Genomic DNA, 27,982 nt, shown 5'->3' with positions numbered 1-27,982 from the left:
GATAACTGAAACTGTCTTAATTTGTTTTGTTTTTTAAAGGGAAAAAAAGTGTGCCACTGAAGTGCCAGTCATACTACTGCTCTGCTTGAAGAAAACTAATGAATGTAATCAGTCGCTATTATGTAACAAGGCTACACATGTTGCACTTTGGACCCAGTATCACCCAATCCATTGCTATAAAACCTTTTATCAGCAACAAAACTTTGATTCCCTGCCAACGTTCTTGCAGTAAGTGCTAAACAAACTGCACTTTTGAGTCCGTAAAACGTTTGTCATGCGTGCATGTGTGCGATATTGCACATCATCAGTAGTTTGAGGCCAGTTACACATTCGACCTCTGGTCAAAGTTGCCGTGCTATTCCTGCAGTGGCATACGTTATGTTTTATGATATGCATGATCTGAATTGTGCATTATTGCACTTTTTTCATTGCAGTTCTATGAATCAGGACTGAGTGAATTTGACACATGGAGTAGAAAGACAAAAGATGTTCTTTCATTAATTGGTTGTCCTCATATAGTTGTTGAATATGCAGATGTTTTACAAACCTCAAAATGAGTTGCTTCAGAGACCTTTTAATAGCGACCCAGCACTCCCTGTAAATTTAATTACTATGCACAAAGCTACTGGAGCTGCTTGGGGAGACAACACTTTGGCAGAACTGGTAAACAAAACTGACAACTCATTTGTTATGCTCCCCAGGATCCTAGAACATGGGATGGCAAATGTTATATATCTGTGTCTGTTGCCAAGTGCCACAGGGGCTGTGCTTGACATAGAGGAGAGACAACTGACGTCTTTCAGCTAAACAATTGAAATAACACCTTTTCTTTAATTTTTTCATGTCAACAACTGAAGTATATTGTCACTGTTGTAAATACAGTTTACATTTATTCCGTATTCATTTTTTAAAGGTGAAGTGTGAGTGTGTCATTTCTTGTATCTGAAAGGGTAAAGCATGGCACTAGCAACACCAATGTCATTGTTTCGATTCCCAGGGAATGCATAAACTAATAAAATGTATAACTTAAATGCGATGTTTAAGTCGTTTTGGATAAAAGCATCTGCCAAATGCATGTAAAATGTAATTCCGCACCACTAGTGTCAAACAGATTTGGATTATAAACTAGTTTTTCTAAAATATGGTGTGGATCGTTCCTGTGCAAAAGTGGGTGTCATGATACTAGGATGTTTTAGATGGTTTCTAGGATGTTACCATTTGGTTGTTAAGGTGTTCTGGTTGCTAGGGTGTTGTTAGGTGGATAATTTCTTGCCCAAAACAAAAGAGCTCTACTAGTCTCTATTTCGTTTGGTCTGTAAAGGAGAGACTCAAGCTGTATCTAATGTAAGTTTATTGGATTTTTCTACCATTTTAAAATAAAAATCGCAAGTCAAGCTGCTTAGAAAAGTTATGGCACACCTCTCATCAACAAGATGCATGGTTTGAAGTTTTATTAAGTCCGTAGCGCAAATTTCGAGGGACAAGTCACATTGCAAAGTTTGTTCATATTTTGGTGTTTGTATAAATTTTTTCCTCTCTCTGTCATTGGTCAGGGAAAAAAAAGACTTTTTTCCACCATCTGGCCAAACCGTTCTCATTGTCTAACCATTCCATTCTCGGCTTGGAATTCGGATTCTGTCCCAGCCGGTACGGATAGGGTTTAATTTTCCACTGTGGGGCTGATAACAGAGCTCTTTGGAATGTAATACAAATGTGTCAGTTGTTACCTTCATAACGCATGAGTTTATAGACGTATGAGATGTAAATAGCGACTGGGTTATGGAGGATGATCAGATATATCTATTATTAACTTGTTTACTTCACTCAAATAGCACGCTTGGGCGGCTACGGAGAAACTGGTAACCATTGGTTGAGCCAGTTTTAATGTGTTGGAATGGTCGAAATGTTTAAATAAACAGAGTAATGTTGTGAGGGCACCACAGAGCACCTATGTTTACTCCTCAGAGAAATCAACCTGCAGATGAATTGCTGATAGTTAAATGTGCATATCAAGCTGAGAAATTAGAATGTATTTTTGCATAATTACTTCGCCTTTATGTGCTAACATGTACAAATAGCTGTCAGAAACAGTTTTACAATTGAACAGACTGAGAAGTGTTACAAATAACAAAAGCTTTAGGGAGTTGTTGTTTTGCTCAGAACTCTAGTAGGTCTCAGCAGCAGCTCTCATGCGGTGAGCAAGTGAAAGGCAGGAATTCCACATCTAATTGCAGAGGCTGTTGACACTGACGCTTCCTGGTGAGTGCGCTGCTCTTGCTACAGAACTTCGGCATTCCTTCTTTGGAAGTCAGCCAGAAAATACAGGAAACGTGTAGATTCACAGGCCAGTTGTATGGTGTGTCAGAATAGGCCACTTTTACAGTGTGTTTTGTACTTCTTGATTCATTACGTATCCCTGTTAAGTGTGTGTTTTTAATGATGGCTTTGCAAAAGATGTACACTACCATTCAAAATTACATTAAATTTATCAAAACAATTGACAGTAAAGACATTTAAAATGTTACAAATGGTTTGTGTTTCAAATAAATGCTGTTCCTTTTAACTTTCTATTCATCAAAGAAGCCTGAAAAACTACATCAAAGTCTTAGCAAAAATATTAAGTAGCACTTCTGTTTTCACCTGATAATATAAGAAATGTTTCTTGACCACCAAATCAGCATATTAGAATGATTTCTGAAGGATCATGTGACACTGAAGACTGGAGCAATGGAAAATTAAACTTTGCGTTCACAGGAATACATTACATTTGAAACATATATTAAAATAGAAATGAATTATTTTAAATTGTAATAACATTTTGTAACATCATAGTTTTGACTGTATTTTTTGATCAAATAAAACTTGCTGTAGAACTGTAGTGCAAAAAATGTGTCTGCCAGGTCTTGCACAAAATTAGCTGTAAAATAAGTTAAAATGAGTTTATGCTGCTGCAATTGCATAAAGTTAAACATTTCTCAATTCTGTCACCTCAGACACTGCCACATTGCTAGAGGTTGCAGTCACTCGTGTTCATGGAAATGACCAGCTCTCATAGACAATAAAAGACTTCTGGTTGCTTTGTTGCAAAGAAGTCAACAACATCCCTTCAAAATTAAGAAAACAATGTTTATTCCAGTAATAAATTGATCTCCGAAGATCAATGTAAGCACAATTGCAAACATTGATTTTTAGATCTCAGCACATTTTGATGCATTTAGAATCAGCACTGCTTTCATATTGGTAAAACAAACATCTGAACATGGAAAAATATGTCTGCATAATGCTTTTAGAGTGCTAGGGAAATACTCGGATGCCTTTTTGCTGTGTCCTCTTAGCTTGTGTAAACAAACATCATTGGCCTGTTTTTTCCCCACTGAGCCATGCAGAGCCTGACTCCAGCTTGACTGGCTTCGTTATGCAACTTAAGATAATACTGCTCTGTTTCTCTGTTAGACGAACAACTGTCCTTGGGGTTGCCAGGAGAACATGCCATTTCACTGATCTCTCTAATTGCTTTTCAATAATGCATCCAAACGTCAATGTTGCAGCATGTTGGAGAAAGCAATTGCTTCTAAGAGTGTGGAACATCATGAACTGTACTCGCTGTCACTACATGTTTTAGTGATTAATTGCCACATTCAAAGAAAGCCTAACTCATTAGTATTGGATTGTTGAAATACGAAGACTATTTAGATTTTTTAGATATGTACTGGACAACGATACAAAAATACTGATTGTTATGCAGTGTATGATATTTCTGTAATGCTGTGAAGTATTTAACTATTCTTGTAGGGTTAGTCATGGACTTGTATATTTATTTAATTTTATTCAATGCCTTTAATTAGGGATGCACAATATAGCAGTATAATATCAGTTATTAATAAAGAATTATTTCTTAATTTAATTTATATTTTATTTATCTGCTGTATATTGTATATTTAATTATGCATGCTCATTTTCCCTGTTTTTACATTTAGATCACTTTTGCCATCATCTAAGGTTCACTTAAAGTTAATCTTTAAAAAAAAACAGTAATTTTAATAAAGCTGTTAAATATAATTTTTAGCTCATCTCAGTGTCACAAACTGTCAGTTTAGTTTTCATTCTCATGGACTTTTAGTTTGCTTATCATTTATTCCTGTTGTCTTTGTTCATGTTTCCCGCCACTTGTTTGTTACCATGGAAATTAATTGAATCATGTATACTTAAGTTCCTTTGTTTCCTCAGTCCTTGGTCGGTTGTTGTTTGTGTCCAGAGCATATTGTTGCACGTTCTGGATTATTCTGAGTTTATTTGATCATTAAATCTCTTAGTATTTGGAACCTATCAGAGTCTTCATCATCTTTGGACCTTCTTATTGTAACACTCATAATGATTATTTTTTCATTAATATTCGTTTTCATATTGTACACAATATAATGTTGGGATGCCTAAATTATAGGGATGCATGATATATCGGCCACCATATTTTTAATGTTGACGTTAGGCCCAATTAGAAAATTTGGCCGATATATTAAAGCCGATAAATAATGGATTGGTTCCTTCAGCTGAGACACTTCAGATGCACACTGTTTGCCATGATTGTTTTGAATTGCTTGAAATATGTTTGGAATCGCTTCAAAAAACTAAAATACAGTTAAGTGCAACATGTGCAGCACAAGTCTGTCTTATAGGCTACCATAAAATTATAATGAGAACATTATAATTGTGTGCTTGCATGGATTTTAATAGTGAGACTTTTGTTTTTGTAATCGGCTCTCAAAAATATAAAAATAAAATTTATATTTATCGACCAATATATCGGTTATCGGCTTTCAAATATAAAGAATGATCGGTTACCGATATCTGCCAAAATTGTCGTATTGGTGCAACCCTACTAAATTCACTTGTAGCAATTTATTTAGACAAAATTTGACAGTTTTGAAATTGAACGTTTATTTTTATAACATGAGAATATTTATCTGGTGATCAGTATTGAATAGAAGTGTTGTATTGGTCCATTCTTACCTTTTTTAAGAAGTCAACGAAACCCTTTCAAAGTACAGGTACTTTTGTCTTGTGGGATAATTGATGAATGAGCTGCTTGCTAACACTGACATTAGCATTTTAATTGAGAAATTCCTTGAGGGATGAACCACAGATTTAAAGGTGGCCCGTGTCACCTCCCATTAACAGCATGGTCAGTGTTAATGTGTTGTGATAATGTGATTGTGCAATTATTACCACAGCTGACAGACATAGCCTGTGATTCTTCTTGGTGTGTAATATCAGGTTTAATCAGGGTTGGTAAGAGTGCAAACAAAGCAAATAGGTTTAGATTGTGGTATTAATACAGAGGGCGTTTTGTAATCTGATATAGTTCTAGACCTGACCTTTCAAACAGAGTTGTAAACGAATCCTGCCTATTTTGGAAAAAGTCATATACGCAGAGAAAAAGTGCTTATACGGTTACAGGTTAATTGTTATTCTCAATGTGACAGTGTTGCAATTACTCTTGGCAAATGTTACAGACATAAATGCACCGTAAATAACGTGAATATTTCAGATTTTTATATTACTTGTTTGCATTGCCCATGAATGCACTTAAGTTACATATTTAGTTCTAAATTTAAATATGGATTTAAACTCTATGATAAAACATTTCTTAAAGAAATAAAATCGTAACATTTGGCCTAAAATTAGTTTTAGTTCTAATTTTTTTGGTTAAGTATGGGTTTTGGTGGTCAGCATCTCAAACTTGTGCAACAGGTGAAGGGTGTCACTGTCACCCTCTTCTTACAGAACAATAGATGTGCTGCATAAGATCCAGATCAGACCTATAAACTGATATGTCGTGTGATTTACTGTCTTAACCTTTAGTTTGTTGTCTTATTGAAAACCATAACCGTGTTATGTCATGTCATTTAGAGCTAGAGTGCACAGCAGATTCTTGTTCCCAGTGAATACAGGAAGGTAATTGGTGTAGATTTACCTTTGCCAAGCGACTGCATCTTTATATGTACTGTTGCCATGGCAACCCATCCACCCTCAGACTCTTGCTTCCCAGTAAATGGCCCCCTGAACTGGTGCCGACAAAGGGAGTGAATCCTAAATATGTTGTTTTATCATAATCAGCTAGGTCTCTAATGACAATGTCAGAGGAAGTTTTTAGCCCCAACACAGTTGCATATTGTTCCCTAGATCCTCTATTAGGGCTCAAAAATGAAGCACTGCTTGTAAAATATCACTATTAGAATAATAGATATATTTCTCCTACTGGAGTTCGCTATTACTTACAAAATTTCCCAGATCCACAGACCATGTTGTTTAAATGTTTAGTTGTTTAAATGCAACATCTTAAGATGAAGAAATTAAATGGATGGGAAAATACAAATTAATTGGGTGGGAATGCCAAGAATAGAAGAAAACAAGAGGCTGAAAGGGTTAGTTCACCCAAAAATGAAAATTTCTGTCATTAATGAATTACTCACCCTCGTGTTGTTCCAAATCCTCTAAGACCTTCGTTCATCTTCAGAACACAAATGAAAATATTTCGAATGAAATTCGAGAGCTTTCTGTCCCTCCCATAGACTGCAATGTTATAACCACTTTCAAGGCCCAGAAAGGTAGTAAAGACTTGTTAAAATAGTCCATGTGACTACAGTGGTTCAACCTTAATGTTATGAAGTGACGAGAATACTTTTTGTTTGAAAAAACCTCCCACTTTAATCAACAATTTATTCGCTTCCGTGTCAGTCTCTGATGCTGTTCTCATCGCATCATATTCATAACATTAAGGTTGAACCACTGTAGTCACATGGACTATTTTAACAAGTCTTTACTACCTTTCTGGGCCTATAACGTTGCAGTCTGTGGGTGGTCAGAAAGCTCTCGGATTTCATCAAAAATAACTTAATTTGTTTTCCAAGATGGACGCAGGTCTTAAGGGTTTGGAAAATACATGAGGGTAAGTAATTAATGACAGAATTTAAATTTTTGAGTGAGACTTTTCCAGTCAAAGACAAGCTCTTTGATCTCCCAGAATTCTCTTCAAAGAAAGTTTGACCTTTTCCTCAGTGGTTTGACAATCCCACTGGGGTCATTTTTCTCCTGTGGTGGATGTTATTCTGTTGTATGCTTTAAAATTGAACTCAAGTCTTTATTTAATATTTAAACTGAACTAGTTGTGCTAAACATATGTGGTTTTGTAGAGCCAGGATGTACATCAAAGTTTAGTTTTATTTAGAGCCATTTGTAATGGTAGTGGGCAAAAGTGATGTCCGGCCTAGGAAAATTTACATCTTCACCCTTTATTTACATATTATGAAAGTGTTGTTATTGTAAATATAGTGTGTAGTTGGTCTTGGAGTCAATTGTTTTATTTGTGATAACACAGTGAAACATGCCGAATTGTGCAGACATAATTTTTTGACAGGCTGTCAAACAAAGAAATTATGAACGCATGAAAAAACAAGATAGAAGGTTATGTTGTAGTCAATATTCTCTGTGTAGTCAAATAAAACCTGTAAGCTGTAGTTTGCCTTTTTAGCCAAAAAATTTTGTCAGATAAATACCTTAACCAAGTTTAGTGTGTTCTTCTCGCAAAAAAAAAAAAAAGTGATTTTTGACATTTTAGACTCATTCATTATGACTGTATCAGTTGGTAACAAAGTTAGCCTTGGGTTACAGTAGTCCTTGGCTTATTTCACAGACTGTGTTTCATCATGATTGATGGGATGATCTTTTAAGCTTATTTGGCTTGGTGACTTTTTTCAAAGTTAATTGTCTGTATTTACATTCACATTACATTTATGCATTTGGCAGACGCATTTATCCGAAGCGACTTACATTGCATTTCAAGGTACACATTTTACATTCTTATCAGTTCTTGCTTTCCCTGGGGAAATTATTTCCACTGTATTTTGACCAAAATTGGTTCTTTTTGCTTATATTTCTGTTTTGGAAGGAGTAACTGCAACTTGATACTCAGTCTAAAAGTGTAGTTCATCCAAATAAAACCTTCATGTTATCTGGCAGTTGTCATTTTCCCAACATACTTGTCCAAAAGGCGACTATAGAAAAAACTATTTATTTGTGTTAGTTTGCACAGTGCATTTGATTTAAGCTATTTTTAATTAAGTTGAGCTTGAAGAACAAGGGTGGAGGACTAGAAACTACTTGAATCAATATATAAACTGGCAGGATGTCCGACTCTGAGACACAGTTGAACGACTGACGCGTTTGCACAGATGTGAGCCCCCACTGATCAAAAAAACATGACTAGAAAACATGTAACCACATGCATGTGCACATAGACCAACAATTCAAATATTTAGCAGATTTGCTGTGTAAAAGGCTACAATTGTGAGCTAATGAAAGTCAAACGCAAAACTTTCTTGAGCTTGAACACACTTTTTGAGATGTTTACTGTGCTTTTACTGTTAATGTCTCCAGTATTTATTGTAAGCATGTTGTTTTTAGCAAAGCGCAAGCTTCATTTTTGTATTCACTTGTGTGTGTGTTTACTTGGCAGAGGCAAAGTTCAGTCTGTGGTCCCTTCAGAGCTGCACTCGAATGACAAAGACCACAGCTACTATTGTGTTTCTGCCAACTTCAAGTGTTTTTCCAGCTTTTCCTGACCATTTTATGTCTCTGAAAGAAGAAAATATATGCTTGTGAGCCAGCCTTCTCAAACGTGCGAGACCGATCTTTCTCACATGAGAGCCATTTATGTAAAAAGAAAATGATCAGTTCAACCAAGGAGTTACAAACAGAAATAAACGCCACATATGGATCATATAATATTTTATACACATCACACAGAGCTTTCAGATCTGTGTGTTAATGAGTATGCATGACTTTGTTTGCACTGTGCTTGATAGGCCAGTAATTAATTGCTGACACGTGTGAAATATGAGGTTTCGTTGAATTGGTTCTTGGAACAATTCCGTCCTCCGTATCTTTGGGTTGAGACTTGAATACCTTCGCCTCATGCCACCTGGTCAAATAATCAGATTTCACTGCAGCGCATCTGTCTGTGAGGTTCTTTTGTGTCTCTGCTTTGTTCAGATGGGTAGCACATTTTCTTTGCTCTGTTTAACTTACCAATGTTTTTTTTTTTTGCCTGAGCAGCAAAAAACATGTTTACAAACTTGATCCAAACCAGACTTTTAGTCTGAATGCTGTAAATTCATGTTTATGAATGTTCCCCCCTTATTTTGGATACATATGTTACATCATGCAATGTTTGTAATATTGTCCAGAGCTGTAATCGAATCTCATTTTGCTCACCTTTTCCTCATATATCTACAAACGGCTTGCTCGAACACAAACCCTATTTTGGTGTTAAAAACTCAGGATTTACAGTTAGAAATTAGCGATGAAAAGTTAGTTTTGCGCCCTTATTGCATATGCATTTGTTGGAGTTTTCCTTCAGGCGGCTATATTTAATGGGCGCAGAGTATTTAAATATATCATGCAACGTAATTTACTGAGGTTTGTGGTGGTCAATTCAGTGGTATTTGCTTTATTATTATGTACCGCCCAATGAAAGCACGACTTATCCGATTTGGTACTTGAATTTGTGCATCGTCAGTAAATCACCTTCAGAAATTTCCACTCCCGTCTGCGTTTTTCATAGATTACGGGCGCATACATATTTGCCCTGTTTAGTAAATCCGACCCATAGGGAACTTTATTTGACATTCACTATGTAGTGAGTTTTTTTTAACACTGTATATGCATGAATGTGTAAAATGTTTAGCATCATGGTGGGATGTCATGATATATGGGATAGGATGACATGAGCTGAGACTAAATGTCTATTTTTTTTTATCCTTTTCTTTCACACTGACATCCACTGTGTTGTTGAATGAGACTCTTTTGACACCATGCTAACGCATATAGTAACCGATGTATACACGTAATATTGACTACGCTGCCTGAACAAACAGATCAGATTTCATCACGTGCAAAATGGACAGTCAGTTCTAAATATCAGTTTTGAAAACCAAATTGCATTTGTTTGTAGTGTGAACAAAGCCTTGGAGGTTTATATTCGATTTCTTTCTAGCACTGTTCAACCAAAACATCATTTAGTAAAACAATCATTTCAAACCTGTCAGATATCAGGCTTCACAGCTGTGGCCAGGTTTTGTAAGCCTTTGCAGTTTATATGGGTCACCACCGACCACAGTAGCCAAATCATGGAGAGTGTTTCAGTTGTTTGTCCTGGGTGTTTGGGTAAACTGTTTGTCTGGGTGTCAAAGGGAGTTTGCAGTATTATGTAAGATTCCAAGGTCATGCTTTTACCTCAGATGTCCTTTGCTGCATTGTCACATCACTGTGGCTGTAAGCACACAGCATTTTAAAAAAGGGTTAATTTTTTTTTATATTTAATTTATTTTTAATGTTTGACATGCCATTGCCATGTGCTAAACTCAATCTGAAACTATTTTAAACTGCTTTTATCTACGTTTATAACCACATATTAGTTGTCATATGGACAAAAGGCCTTTAAAAAATGAAAAATATTTATCATTATTAATAAATGAACAATATACATTTTGAAAAATAATGTCCACATTATTTGTCAAGCTACTTTTATTGTTGCTGAGTGCAGTCTGGAAATCTTACATGGTAAAAACCACATCATCAGAAATTCACAGGAGCAGTTTTACTTCCTCTGTAAGGAGAGGAAGTGTTTGTGCTTGTGTGTGGAGACAGGAAACTTAAAGGGGACCTATTATGACATTTAAAATGTTCCTAATGTTGTTTTGGGAGTCCCCAACAACAGTTTTACATGCATGCAATGTCAAAAAACACTTCTGTTGTCGTATAATATGCATTTATTTTTACCTGATTTGCTCACCGACTCCCAAATTATTCGTTCAACGACTCATTTTTCCAAACCCCTCCTTTGCGCGACGCTAATCTGCGATTGGTCAGATGACCCAGCAGTGTTTACAGAGATAATACTTATTGTTTAACACGGAGTACAACGATGCTTTTATCAATGAAATTGTGTTATAATAACGATTATAGTCCACTGCTTAGTAAAAATTAAAAATAAGATAAAGAATTTAATGTTATGTTAGCGAGCATAGCCCAGAGTTCATATTGTAAAAGCACAATCAGTCTTTGTTTGCGTTAGCCCGATTCATAAACATACCGTTTTACAAAAAAAACAAAAAAAAATGCAGTTACGTTACTACGAGGTATTATTCTATTCTTTAAGACAACTCCGAAAACAACGACAAACACTTCACATAGCCTATCTCAATATACAATTGTCATTGAAGACCTAGAAGCTAACCGGTGCTTACACAACAAACAAAATAATTATTAAGCATGCTACATAAAACATAAAAGCTACTATTATTAATAACACTTACAGGTTGTGATACGGAGGAGGAAGCTGATGCAAACACTTGGAACTGAACCAAAAAAAAAAAAAAAACTTGGAACTGAACCTTCCATCAGCCGGCTCGCGAATCCAAGTTTGATTGCATTTAAGTTGGTAAAGCAATCGTCTTCAAAATGGCGCGAACAAAGCACAAGGCTCGGACTATACTTCTGTGGTATAGTTGTATATACGAATTGTAGCCACTTAGTCTTCAAATGCTCCTCCTTGGGCAGATGAAAAAAGTTGGCTTTTGAGTCGCACTTCAGAACACAGCGTCTCGTCGCCATGATATTTTCCCTGGCCTTGCAGCGCAATAAGTGGGCGTATCGTATTCAAATAACTTGACAAGTTGACGTCATCTAGTCAGAGAAAAAGCTTCGGTCTTCTAACGATTCATAAAAATGACTCCGAGTCGACTCTCACTTTTGAAAGACAATAACTTTATATACGGTGCACTTTCATATTTCAAACTCTGCAGGAAGTTTTTGTTCACTTAGATCTATGTTACACACTACATGAAAGGTACATTTCAAAATTCCATAATAGGTGCCCTTTAATGTGAATTGGTGTTTGGCTTTTTTTTCCCATGCAGGGAACCTAGTTTTCAATTCTGGCTTCCAGTTATGAGTTTATTGCTCTGACACCATAATCACAGCCTCAGGGGTTTAAAAAGGAATCCAATGATTACAGGGAAGATACAAAGATAATATAACTGGTTTATACTAATGTTTTTTAAAGTTGGAACTGAAGGATTCTGATTGGCTGTCAATGTTTTTATCGTTCGTCAGCTGGATATTTAGAACTTTATCGTTATCTTTATCGGTCTTGGTGTGAACAAGATTTTAGATTCTGTGAAGAAGGTGTTTTTTTTTTTTTTTTTTTTTTTCACATTTACCCATGACACAAAGGCTTCAATAATACGGCCTGAGTCTGTGAGTGAGTTTCAGGCCAGTTAGTGATGTCATTTGCACTAGGCCCAGGGCTGTGTTGTCACTATGAATTAGTTTTTTCTTTTTAATCACGTACATTTGTTTAAATTTCTTGAAACATTAACAAGATAAAGTCTATCTTTCTGTGATAGACTAAACATTGTTATTGTGAGATTGGACTGATTTAAGTATGTCACCAGGTAATTTTAAATTATAATAAAATAGAAATGTTACAGTTGCTTTAAAATTTTCATAATATTTCACAATATTACTGTTTATTTTTAATCACGTTTGTGGCAATTCCTGGGAAATGTTGTCAGAGCAAGTAATAACCACAGGCCAAATGAGAACTGCATTAAAACATTGTTGAGCCCTGCTGATTTCCACAGAATTGGAAATGCCTCGCCCACTATTCAAAGTTCCACACATCCCCTACTCCTTGCGTGTTCATTCAATTATTTTGGCTTATTTGATTATAGTTTGTCCAAGTCCATTTGACTAATTTGACCAAATATCAGCACAGAAAAATATAAAAATGTCAGCTCACATGTGGCTGGCACATTTGCCAAGTATTTTACTTTGTACAAGGCATGCCAGACACTACTGCCTTCCCAGTGGAGGCTGAGGCAAATTATGTACAAACTATTAATATTGTTCACATAGAAGGTTTTTAAATATGTCAATTTTATTTTTAAAAGGCCATTCATAATATCACACACAATAAAAAGCCTGTAACCGTGGTAGCTATGCAGTCAGAAAGGAAATATGTTTTCAAGACAGGAACAACCTTTAATATTATAAGGACAGAAACAGTTTGGAAATAGTTATTTTCAACTAGACAACAGGCTTCCAGCATCTTAAATGTACTCTTAATGTAGTTTTTTAAGCTTACCGGTTAGCCACAGTGCTAGTGAAGTTCTGATTCGTTTGCCTCTCTCTCTCCTCATCATTTCTTGTTGTCTCCCCTATAAAAATAAGTTTTCTCAAAGACAAGTATAGTAAATATTGATGCATATGTCTACTAAACCTTACACTGCATAACTACTAATCTTACACTGCATTTCTACACTCCCTATTGACAGGTCTGAGTGCTGCCAAGCTGTTGGTGGAGAGCGGCCTGAATCCTGTCCTCCTGGAAGCCAGGAACCGTGTTGGTGGAAGAACCTTTACTGTTCAGGTAAGAGACTCATCTGAATTCTGAATCAAATAAAATGACTTAGTTTCAGCACAAATGCTCTGCTTCTACGCGTGTGTTAAGACTATAGTCTTTAGTCACAACTAGGGGTGTGCGATATGTTTTTGCCACCTTTGAGCTGCATTCAACAGTCTGTAAATACATCTAAATGTCACTTCAGATTCTTCCGCTTCTGTGCCATTTCTGCAGTGCAAAAATGAGTTTAGTTGATGCTGGTTACATTTGATTGGTAAAAGCCCTATAGTGCTATAGCCCTATTGTAATGATTAAATGTACGTTTTTTTTACATAAAGTTGTTACATGCATCAAATAAAGTTAGAAAAATTAAAGTTTCTGAAGTCAGCTGTCTATGACATCCCTAAATCAGCCAAGGTACCTGCGCAAAAACACATTCAGCAAAATTTGCTTATTGCTATCAACAAAATCACCAAAATATCAGGATTTAGTCAATGTTGCACACTCTTAGGGACTGTTCGTTATTTATTTAAGGGGCCACCGGAGGAGTTTTGAGATCTATAATCAAAAAAGGCTTGACCCTCCCTTCGCCAGCAAAACATTTTTCTTTGACCCTCCAAAATGATTGTGAAAAAAGGCATGACCCTCCCCGATCATTTATTGATTACTTCTGTACTGGTTTGCGCTTGGCAAAGATGTTCAGATATCTCTATGCCTAGACCTACACCAAACGTTCATTAAAAGACTCCTGCACACCCGCCTTTTTCAATCTGGCGCAGCGCTGACTCGCGGTAGAAAATGCATGATTTGATTTGTTAAACATGATGATTATCCGTATGGCATGGCCGCTCACTCTAACGTTAACCTAGATAATTGTTCGCTATTCTTAGGCGCATAACCAAGTGTGTGTGCGCAGTGTGGAGCGCGCACTGCATGACATGGAGGCGCCGATGCGATTTGCATTTTCCTATCAACAGTGGAAACAACTTAAAATACTCTTTTTCTGGCCATACAGAAAATAATAATGCATCAGTCGCAATAATTTTATTTGTGTAAACTCACAATAACAAGAAAACGTTTTGCTTTTGTAAAATAAAATAAAACAACCAGGGCGCGCTTTCATGGTCTCCGTGAACTGTAGCGCGTCAAAAAAAGAAAGAAGCAGAAACATATCGTAGGATATAGCCTCAAATATATGAGAAAAATATCTATATAAAGCTTGATATGTCCACTTTTAAACGAAAAAAAATCTAATCGAAAGCAAATATCATCTGATTATGTAATCCGTATGAAAGATGCATTTCTCTTAGGCGCACTTTACAGCGGATATGTATGGAGACATGTTTGCAGCGGACACTGATTTAAAAAAATAGTTTTAATAAACAATTAAAATGCATCGTTATTTTTAAAGACATTATTATCATTAGCCTGCTTTTGCGGCAAGATTACATGCGCTTGAAAGCAGAATGGGCTATATCCCTCCATGCAGTATTTAAGCAGAAATTAACGTGCGACGTAGTCAAATATTTAGTAGGCTATATGGCAACTATACATTTACTATATTTGACATTATTTAATTATTAATAAGTATCCAGCTCTTTACATTAAATTTGTTGAATTAACAATTAGTTAATGAACTAATAAAATAATAGAACAAAGATTAAGATGCTAACTATAATTCTATTTAACATGACTTGTTCCACCACGCAAATGACTGTTTTTAAGGTGACAATCTGTTACACATTTGAAGATTTACTGTATCTTGAAGATTGTTGTATTGTGTTATCTTCTGTTATAAAGATTGACATTTCGTTAATTAAAAAAATAAGCACATAATGTTGTTCAAATGTTCTGTTAGATGGTCTGTGTTGACTACTTTTTTAATTTTGTATAATAATATATCTAATGAAGATATATTAACAAAAAAATCGTATATAGGCTATTATATATAAAACACTGCAACACGCATAACTGCAGATGAGCCAACGTGCAAACTATTTGAAGAATTGAAGATAGGATTTAAATCCGTTTTGCAAAAACGCATTTATGCGACCACACCAGGTGTAAATGGAATCGTTTTGATAAATCAGATAGCTATCCGATCTGAGAAAACGCATGCAAGTGGCCAGGTGTAAACAGCCCCTATGTAGCACGCGTTATTTGTGTTTGTTTTCAGACATAACAGTTGTTTTATACTTGTGCGATATCACAAGTATCATTTTTGATCGTGGATGTTTTAATGTCTCCACATTAAAGCAGCGGTAGAGTTACACTCACAGGACACTGCTTGTGATTCGCAATCACAAAAGTTGATTATTTGCTCGAGCTTTAAAGTTTGCCGGGTAAGCATTTCATTGGCGTTCTGTTCTAACATGATTCACTATTTCTGAGCGCGCGCGCGCACTGTCAAACAAACAGCGCCAAACTGGACTTGATCTTTCGCGTCTGATTTTTGTTGGGTCAGACCCATCTGCTAGCTATGGGGGGACCGAGACTGAGAGAGCTACATGGAAAAATATGCACAAAACTAGCCACTTTGAAAGTTTGTTGTTTTCATGAATACAAAAGTTGGGTGACCCTCCCCCTAGACTAAAAAAAGTTGGATGACCCTCCCCTCAACAAAGAATAAAAAGGCATGACCCTCCTCTATTTTCCTCCGGTGGCCCATTCCATAAATACCGAACGGTCCCTTAGTCAAGTCTTTCTTGAATTGCACAGACCGGCATCCCACTGGATGATCTTTTTCTTCCTATTTTTAGTCATGAACTTCAATTACGAAGTCTTTCGAGTCAAGTCGGATGCTTGCCACCACAGCGAGTTTGACAACAGATTGGCGAAAAAAATCTAAATCTAGTTTCAAGTTGGCTAGTGGGACACTGCCTATGCATGGACCAAAATCTGCTGTCTTTGCGTGCATATTCTACCACTTCCTTTTTTGTTTTTCCTTTCTTTGCTCTCACTGTGGCTTTTAGTGACAATGAATCCTGCACAAATTTTGTCTGCCTCCAGAATAAGGAGACCAAATGGGTGGATCTGGGAGGAGCGTACATTGGGCCCACTCAAAACCGCATCCTGAGGATAGCCAAACAGTACGGGGTGAAAACATACAAAGTCAACGAGGAGGAGTCTCTGATTCACTATGTGAAGGTAAACCTCAGTGAAGGCATACACACCTAGTAGCTTGGAGTAATTAGCAAAATCAAAGGTAAAACAGCTACAAAATTTAAAAAAAACAAGATTTTTGTCCTGCCTCAAAATCCAGCTCTCTTCAGAGCTCCAGGGCTGAGCTTCGGCTAATAATACAGCCTTTTGTTTGAGCACACTCATGTCTTAATGCACAGGAAGTCAGAGCTAGGCCCAGTGCCCTCAGCTGAACAGAGCTGAATACAGAGTCTCTCCTTCACATTAGCGTGCTGTGCTCAAGCCTGGAGATGCTAATCGCTGCCTGAAGGAAGTCTCTAATATGGTTTCAGATGCTTGGAGTGGGTAAGAAGGGCGGAACTCAAGACACCAGCCTCCCCTCCTCCTGCCCCATATCCAATTTGAGTAGACACATCACTGCCCTTAGCACATGCACACTGCATGACCTTATTAGATTTGGCTGTAGATGCAGTGCCTTCTCCGCTCTGACCCTGCTATTACCGGGATAAATCTCTGGATTCTTAGAACTGCTGTTTATCATGTGAGCTTTACTGCTTTTTGTGGTCATATATTCGTAAGACGGTTACATGAGGTGGTTTTAAAGTTATTGAGCTAAATCATAGAGCTTCTTGAAATGGAGACCGGAAAACCGACAAGCTCACACATACTCAGGAAGACGGTGTGCACAATGGGAAAGGTCATGGTGAGGATTCATTGGAGTGTTCATTTTAGATCATGTCAGAATGGAAACCGATTGCAGTTGCCATGGAAAAGGCCCTTTGGCATATTTCCCATAATCCTGTACTTTGCTTAGCAGAATAGTTAACTGTGTAACACCGTACTATCACATCTCTTTATCTATACATTATCACTGTGAACATTTGGTTGATGCTAAGTGCAGTATTTATAAGATCTGAAACTTTAACTTTGCTTTCGATCTCAATATCCTATATCTTCTCAATATTAAAAATCAAGAATGTGGAAGTAGTAGAATCTCACTAAAGGGATAAGATGAAATGATAAAAATTAAAAATGTTGTTCCAACTGGTATGACTTTCTTTTGACACAAAAGTAGGACTTTTGCATAATGTGTTGGTTTCTCTTTTCTATGCAGTTACAATCAAATGTCATAAAGTGGTCCAAATAACTCCATAATGCAAGTCATATGATAGCTTGTGTTTTTTCAGTGGTCTATTAAGCGTGGCGACATCCCTGAAATATTAAGTTGAATTTGAGATCAGAGAATGAATCATTCAGACTGGTTTTGTGAACTGAATATAACGATTAATTGAAAAGATTAGACTCCACGGAACGATTCGATCATGAGTCAGACGTAGCTACTTTTCCTCAAGATTTTCATATACTGTTGTACTGATCTATGACTTAAGAAGACTTACAGGTACAGAAGCCCCCAGAAGTGTATAGCCATATGTACCATTTTAATGATATCATCCTTTATATTAAAAAGAGTGGTGGGCAAGAAACACTACCATTTAAAAGTTTGGGTTGGGTAAGATTTTAAAATGTTTAAAAAAAAAAAGCCTCTTATGCTCCTCTAAGGCTGCATTTATTTGATCAAAAATAAAAACAGTAAAACTGTTATATTATTATTAATAATAAAATTAATATTAGTATTATTATAATTGATAGTAACATCTTTGTTTAATCTGTTTTCATCTTTATTAATGTATCGACTATAATAAATAGTTCTGCTTAATATTTTTGTGGAAATGTATGCAGTTTTTCTAGTTTTTTTTTGTAAACAGATAATACAAAACAAATGGATTTTTAAAAATGTAAAATTATAAATGTACATTCTGTAACTTTTGATCAATTAAATGCAACCTTGCTGAATAAAAATATTATTTTTATTACTAAGCCCAAACTTTTGAACTGTAGTGTATGTTTCAGAAATTCCCCTTTTTGTGCTCCACAAAAGAACATGAGGGTGAGTAAATATTGAAAATGATCCTTGGTTGGTGTTCCTTGGTTTGTGCGGTTTGACAGTGCAATCATTGTCAATGTCAAGCCAGGTGTTCCTTAAAGGGTTAGTTCACCCACAAATTTTAATTCTGTCAGTAATTACTCACCCTCATGTTGTTCCAACCCCGTAAGACTTTCGGTCATCTTCGGAACACAAATTAAGATATTTTGATTAAATCTAAAAGCTGTCTTACTTCTGCATATATTCTATGTAATTTCAGCGCAATATTCATTTTCTTCTGTGTGGGCCTCTGACGTGAGTTCACGACCGCGAGAACTGAGAAGATGATGCAGATGGGTCTCGATGTAGTGTTTAAAATGGTTCTAAAGTGTGTATTTCCTGGATGTCCGAATCGTGAAAAACCAACGAGAAAACTTAAAAGTGCCTTACCAATGCCGCAAAATGAATGGCTTGCCTTTCACACTTTTCCATCAAATTATCGTTATCTTCTCAGTTCTCGCGCAATGCGTCGTGGCGCTCTCGTGATCTCACGTCAGAGGCCCACACAGAAGAGTCAAGTCAAGTCACCTTTATTTATATAGCGCTTTTTACAATACAGATTGTATCAAAGCAGCTTCACAGTGATAACATAAAAAAAAAAATACAACAAAGTTTGTTTATAGAAGAAAATTGCATCATTGTCCACTTTAAGTAAGGCAGATCAATAATATTGTTGAATAATAAATGTCCCTAAGGAAGCCAAAATCCAAGGCAAACAGTGGCAAGGAACCAAAACTCCATCAGGTGACAGAATGGAGAAAAACCTCTCCTCTGGCCAACGAGCAAACAGTGTATGATTATGATTCAGGCAGCATTACAAGTCCGATTGGATCAGAACATTTAGAGTATTTATCCATTTCCATCTGGTTGGAGGTCGGAGTCATTACGCCGGCTGGCACTTTAGGGATGCGTCATGGATGAGTCCAGGTGCAGGTCCACCATCTGATCTGGATACGGCCGGGATCCCGTTGACTTCAGTAACAGGAAAGGGACTGGTTGACACTTCAGGACCACATTGTCATCATTTCCAGGCGCAGGTCCTTCATCAGATCTGGATACGGCCGGGATCCAACGGACTGCGGTAAACCTCGGATAAACAGAGAGACTAATATTAGCGTAGACGGAGACGCCATTTTTCTTATGATGTAACAAGTACATCAGGGAGTGTTCCTGGTTCCGGCTGACCTAAACTATGCAGCCTAAATTGAATTATAGAAGTCTATAATGTGTTGTGTATGCTAGCCCAAAGAGATGTGTTTTTAGTCTAGATTTGAACTGACAGAGTGTGTCTGCTTCCTGGACAATGTTAGAAAATGAGGTCCACACAGAAGAAAATTAATATTTGAATAAAATCGTTATTTTGGGGGGGGTTTTGCACACAAAAAGTATTCTCGTCGCTTGATAAACTTAAGGTTGAGCCACTGTAGTCACTTATTTTAACGATGTTTTGAATAACTTTTCTGGGCCGGCAGAATGAAATGACATTGAAGCCTATGAAGGAGTAAAACAGCTCTCAGATTTCATCAAAATATAAAAAGATATAATAGTCTAACAGGGTTGGAACAACATGAGGGTGTGTAATTACTGACAGAATTTTTATTTTTGGGTGAACTAACCCTTTAACAGATTTTGATAGAATAATTTACCCAAGGCACTAATGCAGAAAGAATGAGCAGAAGAAGACACCAAGAAGAGACTATGAACACATGTAGACATATCTGATTGATTTCAAGGCTTTATTTGTGAAGAATGCATCAGCATCTCAGAGGCACAATGATACTACTTGAAAATAGAGCTGTGCTACATTTCAACCAATATCGTTCTGGTCTGTCTTGCTAAAGGCTGCTTTTATGTACGTGTTTTGATTTAAATAGAATGAATGTGAACATGTCTGTCCTAATGATTAATGATGTGTGTGTTTGTGTTAGTGTATGTACTGAAGGAGCCTTCCCCTCTCTCCTCATGCCATTATCTCCTGATCGGAGCATCCCTGTGGGTTACCATGGCAGCACTCCTCATAAAAAGACAATCGCTATCAGGATTGAGGGGATACACTCTTTCTCTCTCTCACGTTTTCTCACACCCTGATGTCTGGCTCTGTCTTTGAGATCAGGGGCGTTTCCCTCTCATTTTATCCCACAGAGACACAAAGGTTTTTACTGTTGAGCTATCAGAAAATGTCTCCTCAGAGAGGGTTTTTGCTGGTGGTGGTCACTAATTAGTAAACCAGTGTCGATTTTCTAGCTTAAGTTGCATTCAAATTTGTTATTGTCTGGTGAATTTTTGCAATCAAAATCCAGTAAATTTAATTGGAATCCATAAGATCAGGAATTTTGCTTTTCGGGCGAAAAATGTTCCCATGCAAGTTTTGCAACAGATTGAGAAGTTATGTGCAACAAACTTCCTTATTCTGTTAAATTCGTCGTATCGCTACCGGTTCAGTTTATTTTGTATGTGCTTTAAATATAGAGCTGTTTTACTCAAGATACCTTCAAAGGAGGGAGCAAAGATGAGCTTAAGCGATATCCATCGCATATATAGATTGATATCTAAATATATATACATGTTTCTCACTAACATTTAGATATTTAAATAAAATAAAACGGCAACAAATAAAAAGAACTAGCTAGCTTAGCTGATTACCTTAAAGAAATAGTCAAAATTAAAATGCTGTCATCATTTACTCAACCTTAAATTAGTTTTAAACATGTATGAATTTCTTTCTTTTGCTGAACACAACAGAAGATATTGTGAAGAATGTCAGTATCCAGACAGTTGATGGACCCCATTGACTTCCATAGTAGAAAAAAAAAAAATACAATGAAAGTCAATGGGGTACATCAGCTGTTTGGTTACCAACATTCTTCAAAATATCTCCAACAACCAATGAGACCTGTTTTCCTGTTTGTTCATGTGATGTGATCCTTCATACATTGCTACACTATTGACAATAGTCAATGGAGCTTTTTTGCTAAATTTTGCAGAAACTGCAGTAATTTTGCTAATGTGACCGAACCTTAATTGTGACGGGTCATTAACACATTAATTACTATCTCTTACTATCTTGAATATGTTGACTTTAACGACAGTGAAGCAATTGCAATTCACCCTTTGAGTTAATCCAGGATGTTTATCAAGATCCCCTTTTCTTTGGCAGAGCTGTACAGTATTATGAAAGAGGCTCATAAGGTAGTTTTATCAGCCCCTTACGTAGTCAGTCACATTTGCGTCTGCACGATTTGCTGAAAGTTTTACTACCGCTTTTATAGTATCACCTGTTACTCAGCAATCATGTATTGGCCTTGAGCCTGTATTAGCCAATAAGGGCCTTACAACGAGCAGACATTTTATAATTAAGGTAAGCATACAGCCAAGGCGCCCGTGTAATCAGCTTTTCTATAGCTGTAATCCTAAAGGCCAGACCCAGTTTCCTCTGTCTCGGTTCGTGAGCAACTCGCACACAACTGCACTTTCAGGCAGCATTAGCATATCAATAATTTAATTGATTGAACAGTTGTGCAAAGGCAGTGTTGTTTAAAAATTAATACCAGTGTAATTAACAGTTTTTGCATTACTGTGCATTTACATTAGCAATTCTAATAAAACCACATATACTTGTGTATTAATATGGGAACTACTTGGAATTACATAATAATATTGTTACTATTGCAATTAATTATAGTGACATGTAATATGCCTCTAGTTTTACCTACAGGTTTTTAATTCCACATTTTGCAAATTTCCTGGCCTTGCAAAAATAATTGCTATATTTACTTTTACATTAGTTTTGCCGTATTTTAACGGTGACTTAGTTTAATCTTTAAAACTTGAATAAACTTTAGTAAATCTCAGTTTTTTTTTTTCTTACTGTACATTAAAATGTTGTGATGCTTAAATTCATATGTAGCATTTTAAAGGATAGATTTTGTGTGTTTTTAATTAATTAATTAATTTAGAAAAAATAGTGTATTATTTTAATATCGGCCATGAAATGAAAATAATTATCAGCTTATCCGTATCATGGCCAACATCATTGCAAAAAATCCCAAACATTGTGCACATCTGCTTGTACACCTGTTTATCTCTGATTTTTTTTATGTCTATACTGTAACATACAGGCAAATAGAATGCTACTTCAGAGGATGATACAGTTTGCGTTGGACAGGATGTGGTCTCATATCTCATTGCTAGTAACCGAGACTGACGTGGTGGGCGGCTATAGAGCAGTGTGAGGTTAGTGATAGTAGAGGGGCTTAGATTCTGCTCTGGCTGAAAGGATATCATAAAAGATGCACTCCATCTCTCCACCTCAATTCCGTCGCTATGGGAACAGACCTGTTGCTGGATGCTGAGCGATCTCGTATCCTCTCCTGTATTGGTCTGGCAGCCTCACAAATCATATGGAAATGTCATGGTCCCTTATTTAGCTGAACATATTTTCCTGTAGTGCTAGTTGGCTCAGAAATGCAAAAAGTCATGTTAAAAGATCCTAAATTATAAAATTATATATTTTTTAACCCAGCCTCAGGCCACATAGACCATTGATAGATTCAACTGACACTGCTGTAGAAGCGTCATGCATGTGCGCCCTCAGATTTTTAAGTGTATTTTAAATTGAAAAAATATATATTTGATCATTCCTGTACCTCAAACAGCAGAGCATGATGCTAACAACTCAAAAGTCATGGGTTTGAATCCAAGGGAATGCATAAACTGAATGCAATTGAAGACGCTTTGGATACTTCTGGCAAATACATAAATGTATATGTATAATTAAGCATGGATATTATAGATTACAAAAGTGTCAAGGTGGCTTTATATCTATATCACTTTTATGTACAAAACAATAGGAGCATGGCATTCCTTCGTTGCTGACAAGTGTTTTGCGTGGTTTTCCATTTGAAGTGTTCAACCATTTAACTGTCATACTAAGTGCATTCTAGTCCTACTCAAAAACCACTCTGGTTCCCCTCAGATGTTTTCTGCAAGCAATAAAATGACGGTGCGCTGAAAATGCACAAATCATTGTGACACACAACAAATTGCCTGGAAGTGAACGCTGGACATGAAACCCAGGGGTGTGTGAGAATCCTTCTAGGTGACAGGTCTTTGATTTTGTCAGCAGTTTTGACTAGGTTGCCTCATTCAATGTTGCAGTAACCTTTAGTACATTTTTAACTGTCACTCTAGATCCTTCTTTATCAGGGACTTAATTTTCATTATGGGTTTAGTCATCATTAGTGACTTAATGCTGAAAAACATATTGAAACGCAGCGCTTCGTCTTTGATGTGTAGTCAAACATTAATCAATCAGCCCAACAGTGCTCATTTAAGAGCCCCACAGCAACAGAGCAATTCAGGTATGAAGTAATGTCTGCATATAGTTACCCTATTGGCCAGCCACAGAGAATGATCATACTGACTAAGCGTTTCCACTACTGTGGGAAGCAGGCGATGTGTGAACAGCTTGTGTCATATGGCTGCTGTTTGCCAAATACTAACATTGTCATTATCTGTGATTATGAATTTCCTTTTTATTGTATTAGCGTTATTTATGGGTACCTTTTCATTATTGTATGTTCCACCCCAACCCTCTAAATGAGCATATCTCCTTTTCCTGCTCTTAATAAAGAAGATTGTCACATTTTTATGTGAAAATCATAAAATCATACTGAGACTTGATAAGGTCAAGTTGTTTCTGATCTTCTGGTTGTATTAATGCAAACTGTAAAGGCTGTGAACAGAGGCCCTCCATTAACTGATTAGATTCCAAGCCAGCCGAGATGCAGTTACGTATATTTTAGGCAGCGAAGACCATTTTCCATTCCAGACTGGTTACGCTTCTAATGATAATGAGGTCATGATGGCTATGATAAAGACATTACGTCAACAATGACAAAATAATAATTACAATTTTCATTATTTGGTGATAGGGTAGTAGGTTTCTTTATAGACATTGTTTCTTGTTTCCCAGGGGAAGTCATATCCATTCAAAGGGCCTTTCCCTCCAGTGTGGAACCCTCTGGCCTACATGGACTACAACAATCTCTGGAGGACAATGGATAAGATGGGAATGGAGGTAAAGGCCATTTTTGGTCATAATCGGCTCCATTTGTTTAAAAAAACAGTTCTATTAAGTGTTCTCCCATATACCAACGATACTTGTTGAACGGCGCCACAACACCACTACTAAATCAACATCACAGAACAGAATACAACCAGTGTAGTTTGATTCCCGAATGAATGGCTCTAATGTGTCAGTACTTGCACATACACTGTGTAAGGTCCTTTTTAGTGAATGAAACACATATAGCACGACCAGTGCAGTCCAATTTTCAAGCAAACCAATCTGCAGTCAAATGCTCCTAACAAACATAAAATCATCCGACGCATTACGGGGCGGCATTAAAAAAAAAAAGCCATCCACTTGCACCTGATGCTGGGATCTGAACTTTGTACAGAGACGCAAACGAGCTGTTTAAACAGGACGCGTCAAAGAGAATATTCCTTTACTCTTCTATTTGTCCTGTTGTCAGCCGACTCAAGCATGTAGAGTAAGTCAGAAATTGAACAGGCATATGTATACTGTGTGACGTAAAACTATTTCTTGATATCTTGCTCTTGGGGCAGTCATATATATAAATCCCACAATATCCTAATGAGCCGTGTTTTGGAGCTTGATTACAAAAATAAATATAAATGCTAGAAGAATCGTTAATGGTATTGTTAAAGGGTTAGTTCATCCAAAAGTGAAAATGATCCCATAATTTACTCACCCTCAAGCCATCCTAGGTGTATATGACTTTCTTCAATCAGCCAAACACAATCAGAGTTATATTAAAAAATATCCTGGCTCTTTCAAGCTTTTTAATGTGAGTGAATGGAACCCTAGACTTTGAAGCCCAAAAATGTACATCCATCATGAAAGTAATCCATACGGCTCCAGGGGGTTAATAAAGGCCTTCTGAAGCGAAGTGAGGCGTTTTTGTAAGAAAAATATCCGTGTTTATAACTTTATAAACTAATCACTGTCTTCCAGTGACAGTCGTATGCGGGTCGAGTTCCGGTGGAAGAGTGACCTCTGACCCGACGCATGATGTAGGAGTAGTGTAAGCTTAGGTCAAAGTAACCGGTGTTGACTGGTGTTTTGTTTTGCTCTATCCTCTGCGCTTCCGCATTCGTCAATACGTCATGCGGCAGGTCAGAGGTCACTCTTCCCGCCAGAACTAGACTTGTGTAGGGCCGTTACTGGAAGCCAGTGATTATAGTTTATAAATTTATAAATATGTATTTTTCTTACAAAAACGCATCGCTTCACTTCAGAAGGCCTTTATTAACCCCCTTTGTTTGGTTGAAAGAAGAAAGTCATATACACCTAGGATGGCTTGAGGGTGAGGAAATTATGGGATAATTTTCATTTTTGGGAGAACTAACCCTTTAATGGAACCAGAATCAATTATTTCAAGTGAATGAACAGTCAGAGTGCCTGACAGCAAATGTGCACTTTAGATTCCTAAAGAAGCTCCATGGAGGGCCCCTCATGCTGAAGAGTGGGACAAGATGACCATGCATCAACTCTTTGACAAAATTTGCTGGACCAGGTACAGAGAAGGGACAAATTAGTATTAGATTATTGTTGTTGCATATTGGCTATTGATGGCATATCCCTTTACCAACTTATTGCTTGCAGGGCCGCTCGCCGCTTCGCCACTCTGTTTGTCAATGTAAACGTGACCTCCGAGCCCCATGAGGTGTCTGCTCTGTGGTTCCTTTGGTACGTCAAGCAGTGTGGAGGCACAATGAGAATCTTCTCTACCACCAATGGAGGCCAGGTAAGTCTTCAAAATACATTGTTAGCTCATTAAAGCTGTAGGCCTCACTCTAAAAAGTAACTCAGGGGACATGTTACCATAAATAAATAAATAAATGCATGGTTACAAGTAAAAATTTCTAATTTATTGTTTTAATGAAACCTTTTAAACATTATTTTGTAGAGTTCTGTTGACATAATAATGTTGATCATTACATCAACTTGATATCGTCTGTCATTTAAATTTAAAAAAAAATATTTATTGGGTTGTAGTAACTTAATGACATTGTCTTGATAACTTCGGAAATTAGGCAGTGGTTTTCTAGGTCCCAGCATGCTTTGCGTAGGACTGAATAAGGAGAATAATTTTCTCTTAAGTGTTAATTTATTTGTTTTTAGTGAAGTTTGTTTCTGTAATGTTGACGTTTTTATGTTTACCATTGTGCTGAAGAGTAGATGTCACAAAGATATGAAGATATGACTTCACTAATGACCAATAATATCTTACTTGTTCATTAAATATACATGTTAAATAAGTTATGTTAGCATGTGCTATGATAGCTGTTGATTTGAACTGAAATAGATATGGTTAATTGGTAAACTCAAACTCAAAATAATTTATGCAAACTGTTGTTAATTTTTTTTTTGTTGAGCCAACATTATTTTTTAGAGTATGTTGTGTAATGTTTGAATACTATGTTATCTCGGTTGGTTAATTCTCTGTTAAAGCGCAGAGTTAATTATACGGCAAACATATGAACTCCATGACATCCACGTTTGCACAGCATGTTTTTGTGCATCTCTTTGGCTTTTTCACTGCACCAGTATAATTACCATCTGTGGGAGAGCGGGAGAAAGACAGGGCAAGCGAGTGAGAGATGGGGGCTTTAGCGTCCTCCTCACACTGTCTTTTAGAAATATTGGCAGTTCAGGAAAGCAGGTGTTAGAAATAGTGATATAAATCAAGCAGTAGCTGTTCAATCCAATGTTCTTGCCAAGTCCAATAGTCACTGCCACCGTTCAATCTTTACCCCTAATTTAGCTAACCACAGCTCTCAAAATGGGTCTAGTTGGAAGGCAAAAAACTGACTTTCTGTGGAAGAAAGAGAAATGATTTGCTGACATGAGTACAGAGGAAAGAGGTACATTGGGTTAAAGGGCTAGTTCACAATGCATATTCAAATATATTTAAATGAGGCATAATGCCAGGTTAGATGTCAGTGATTAGTTGCAATTAGGTTAAATTCCTAGTTCTCATATTTATTTACATTTTTTCTATCTAGACCACTAGAAATCATCCAATGTTCTTTTATGACCGATACAAATATTTGTTTAAATATTCAATACCTGATATTCCTAACCTTTTTTATTTTTTGTCATTATTTTTTTAATAGTAATTTATTATTGTTATTATTATTAATAATATTGTTATTATTATTAATAATAATCATATATTTATATATATATATATATATATATATATATATCAGTATATATATATATATATATATATATATATATATATATATATATATCAGTATTAGTTATATACATACAGTAATTTAAATGGTAGTATTCCTAAAAT

General features: G+C 36.5%; 1 protein-coding gene across 1 annotated transcript in view; it reads left to right on the top strand.

The window, feature by feature from the left end:
• The window catches only part of mao (monoamine oxidase), a 48,067-nt gene that overhangs the window by 8,075 nt on the left and 12,010 nt on the right, over positions 1 to 27,982 (top strand). The window contains exons 4-8 of the mRNA XM_079617720.1: positions 13,395 to 13,489; positions 16,472 to 16,609; positions 24,562 to 24,666; positions 26,097 to 26,188; positions 26,278 to 26,419. Coding sequence (XP_079473846.1) covers positions 13,395 to 13,489; positions 16,472 to 16,609; positions 24,562 to 24,666; positions 26,097 to 26,188; positions 26,278 to 26,419 — 572 coding nt within the window. The remainder of the gene's footprint in view (positions 1 to 13,394; positions 13,490 to 16,471; positions 16,610 to 24,561; positions 24,667 to 26,096; positions 26,189 to 26,277; positions 26,420 to 27,982) is intronic.

This window comes from Phoxinus phoxinus, assembly GCF_949152265.1.
Source record: "Phoxinus phoxinus genome assembly, chromosome: 7".
Classification (NCBI taxonomy): Eukaryota; Metazoa; Chordata; class Actinopteri; order Cypriniformes; family Leuciscidae; genus Phoxinus; species Phoxinus phoxinus.
This window is presented reverse-complemented; position numbering and strand designations above follow the sequence as displayed.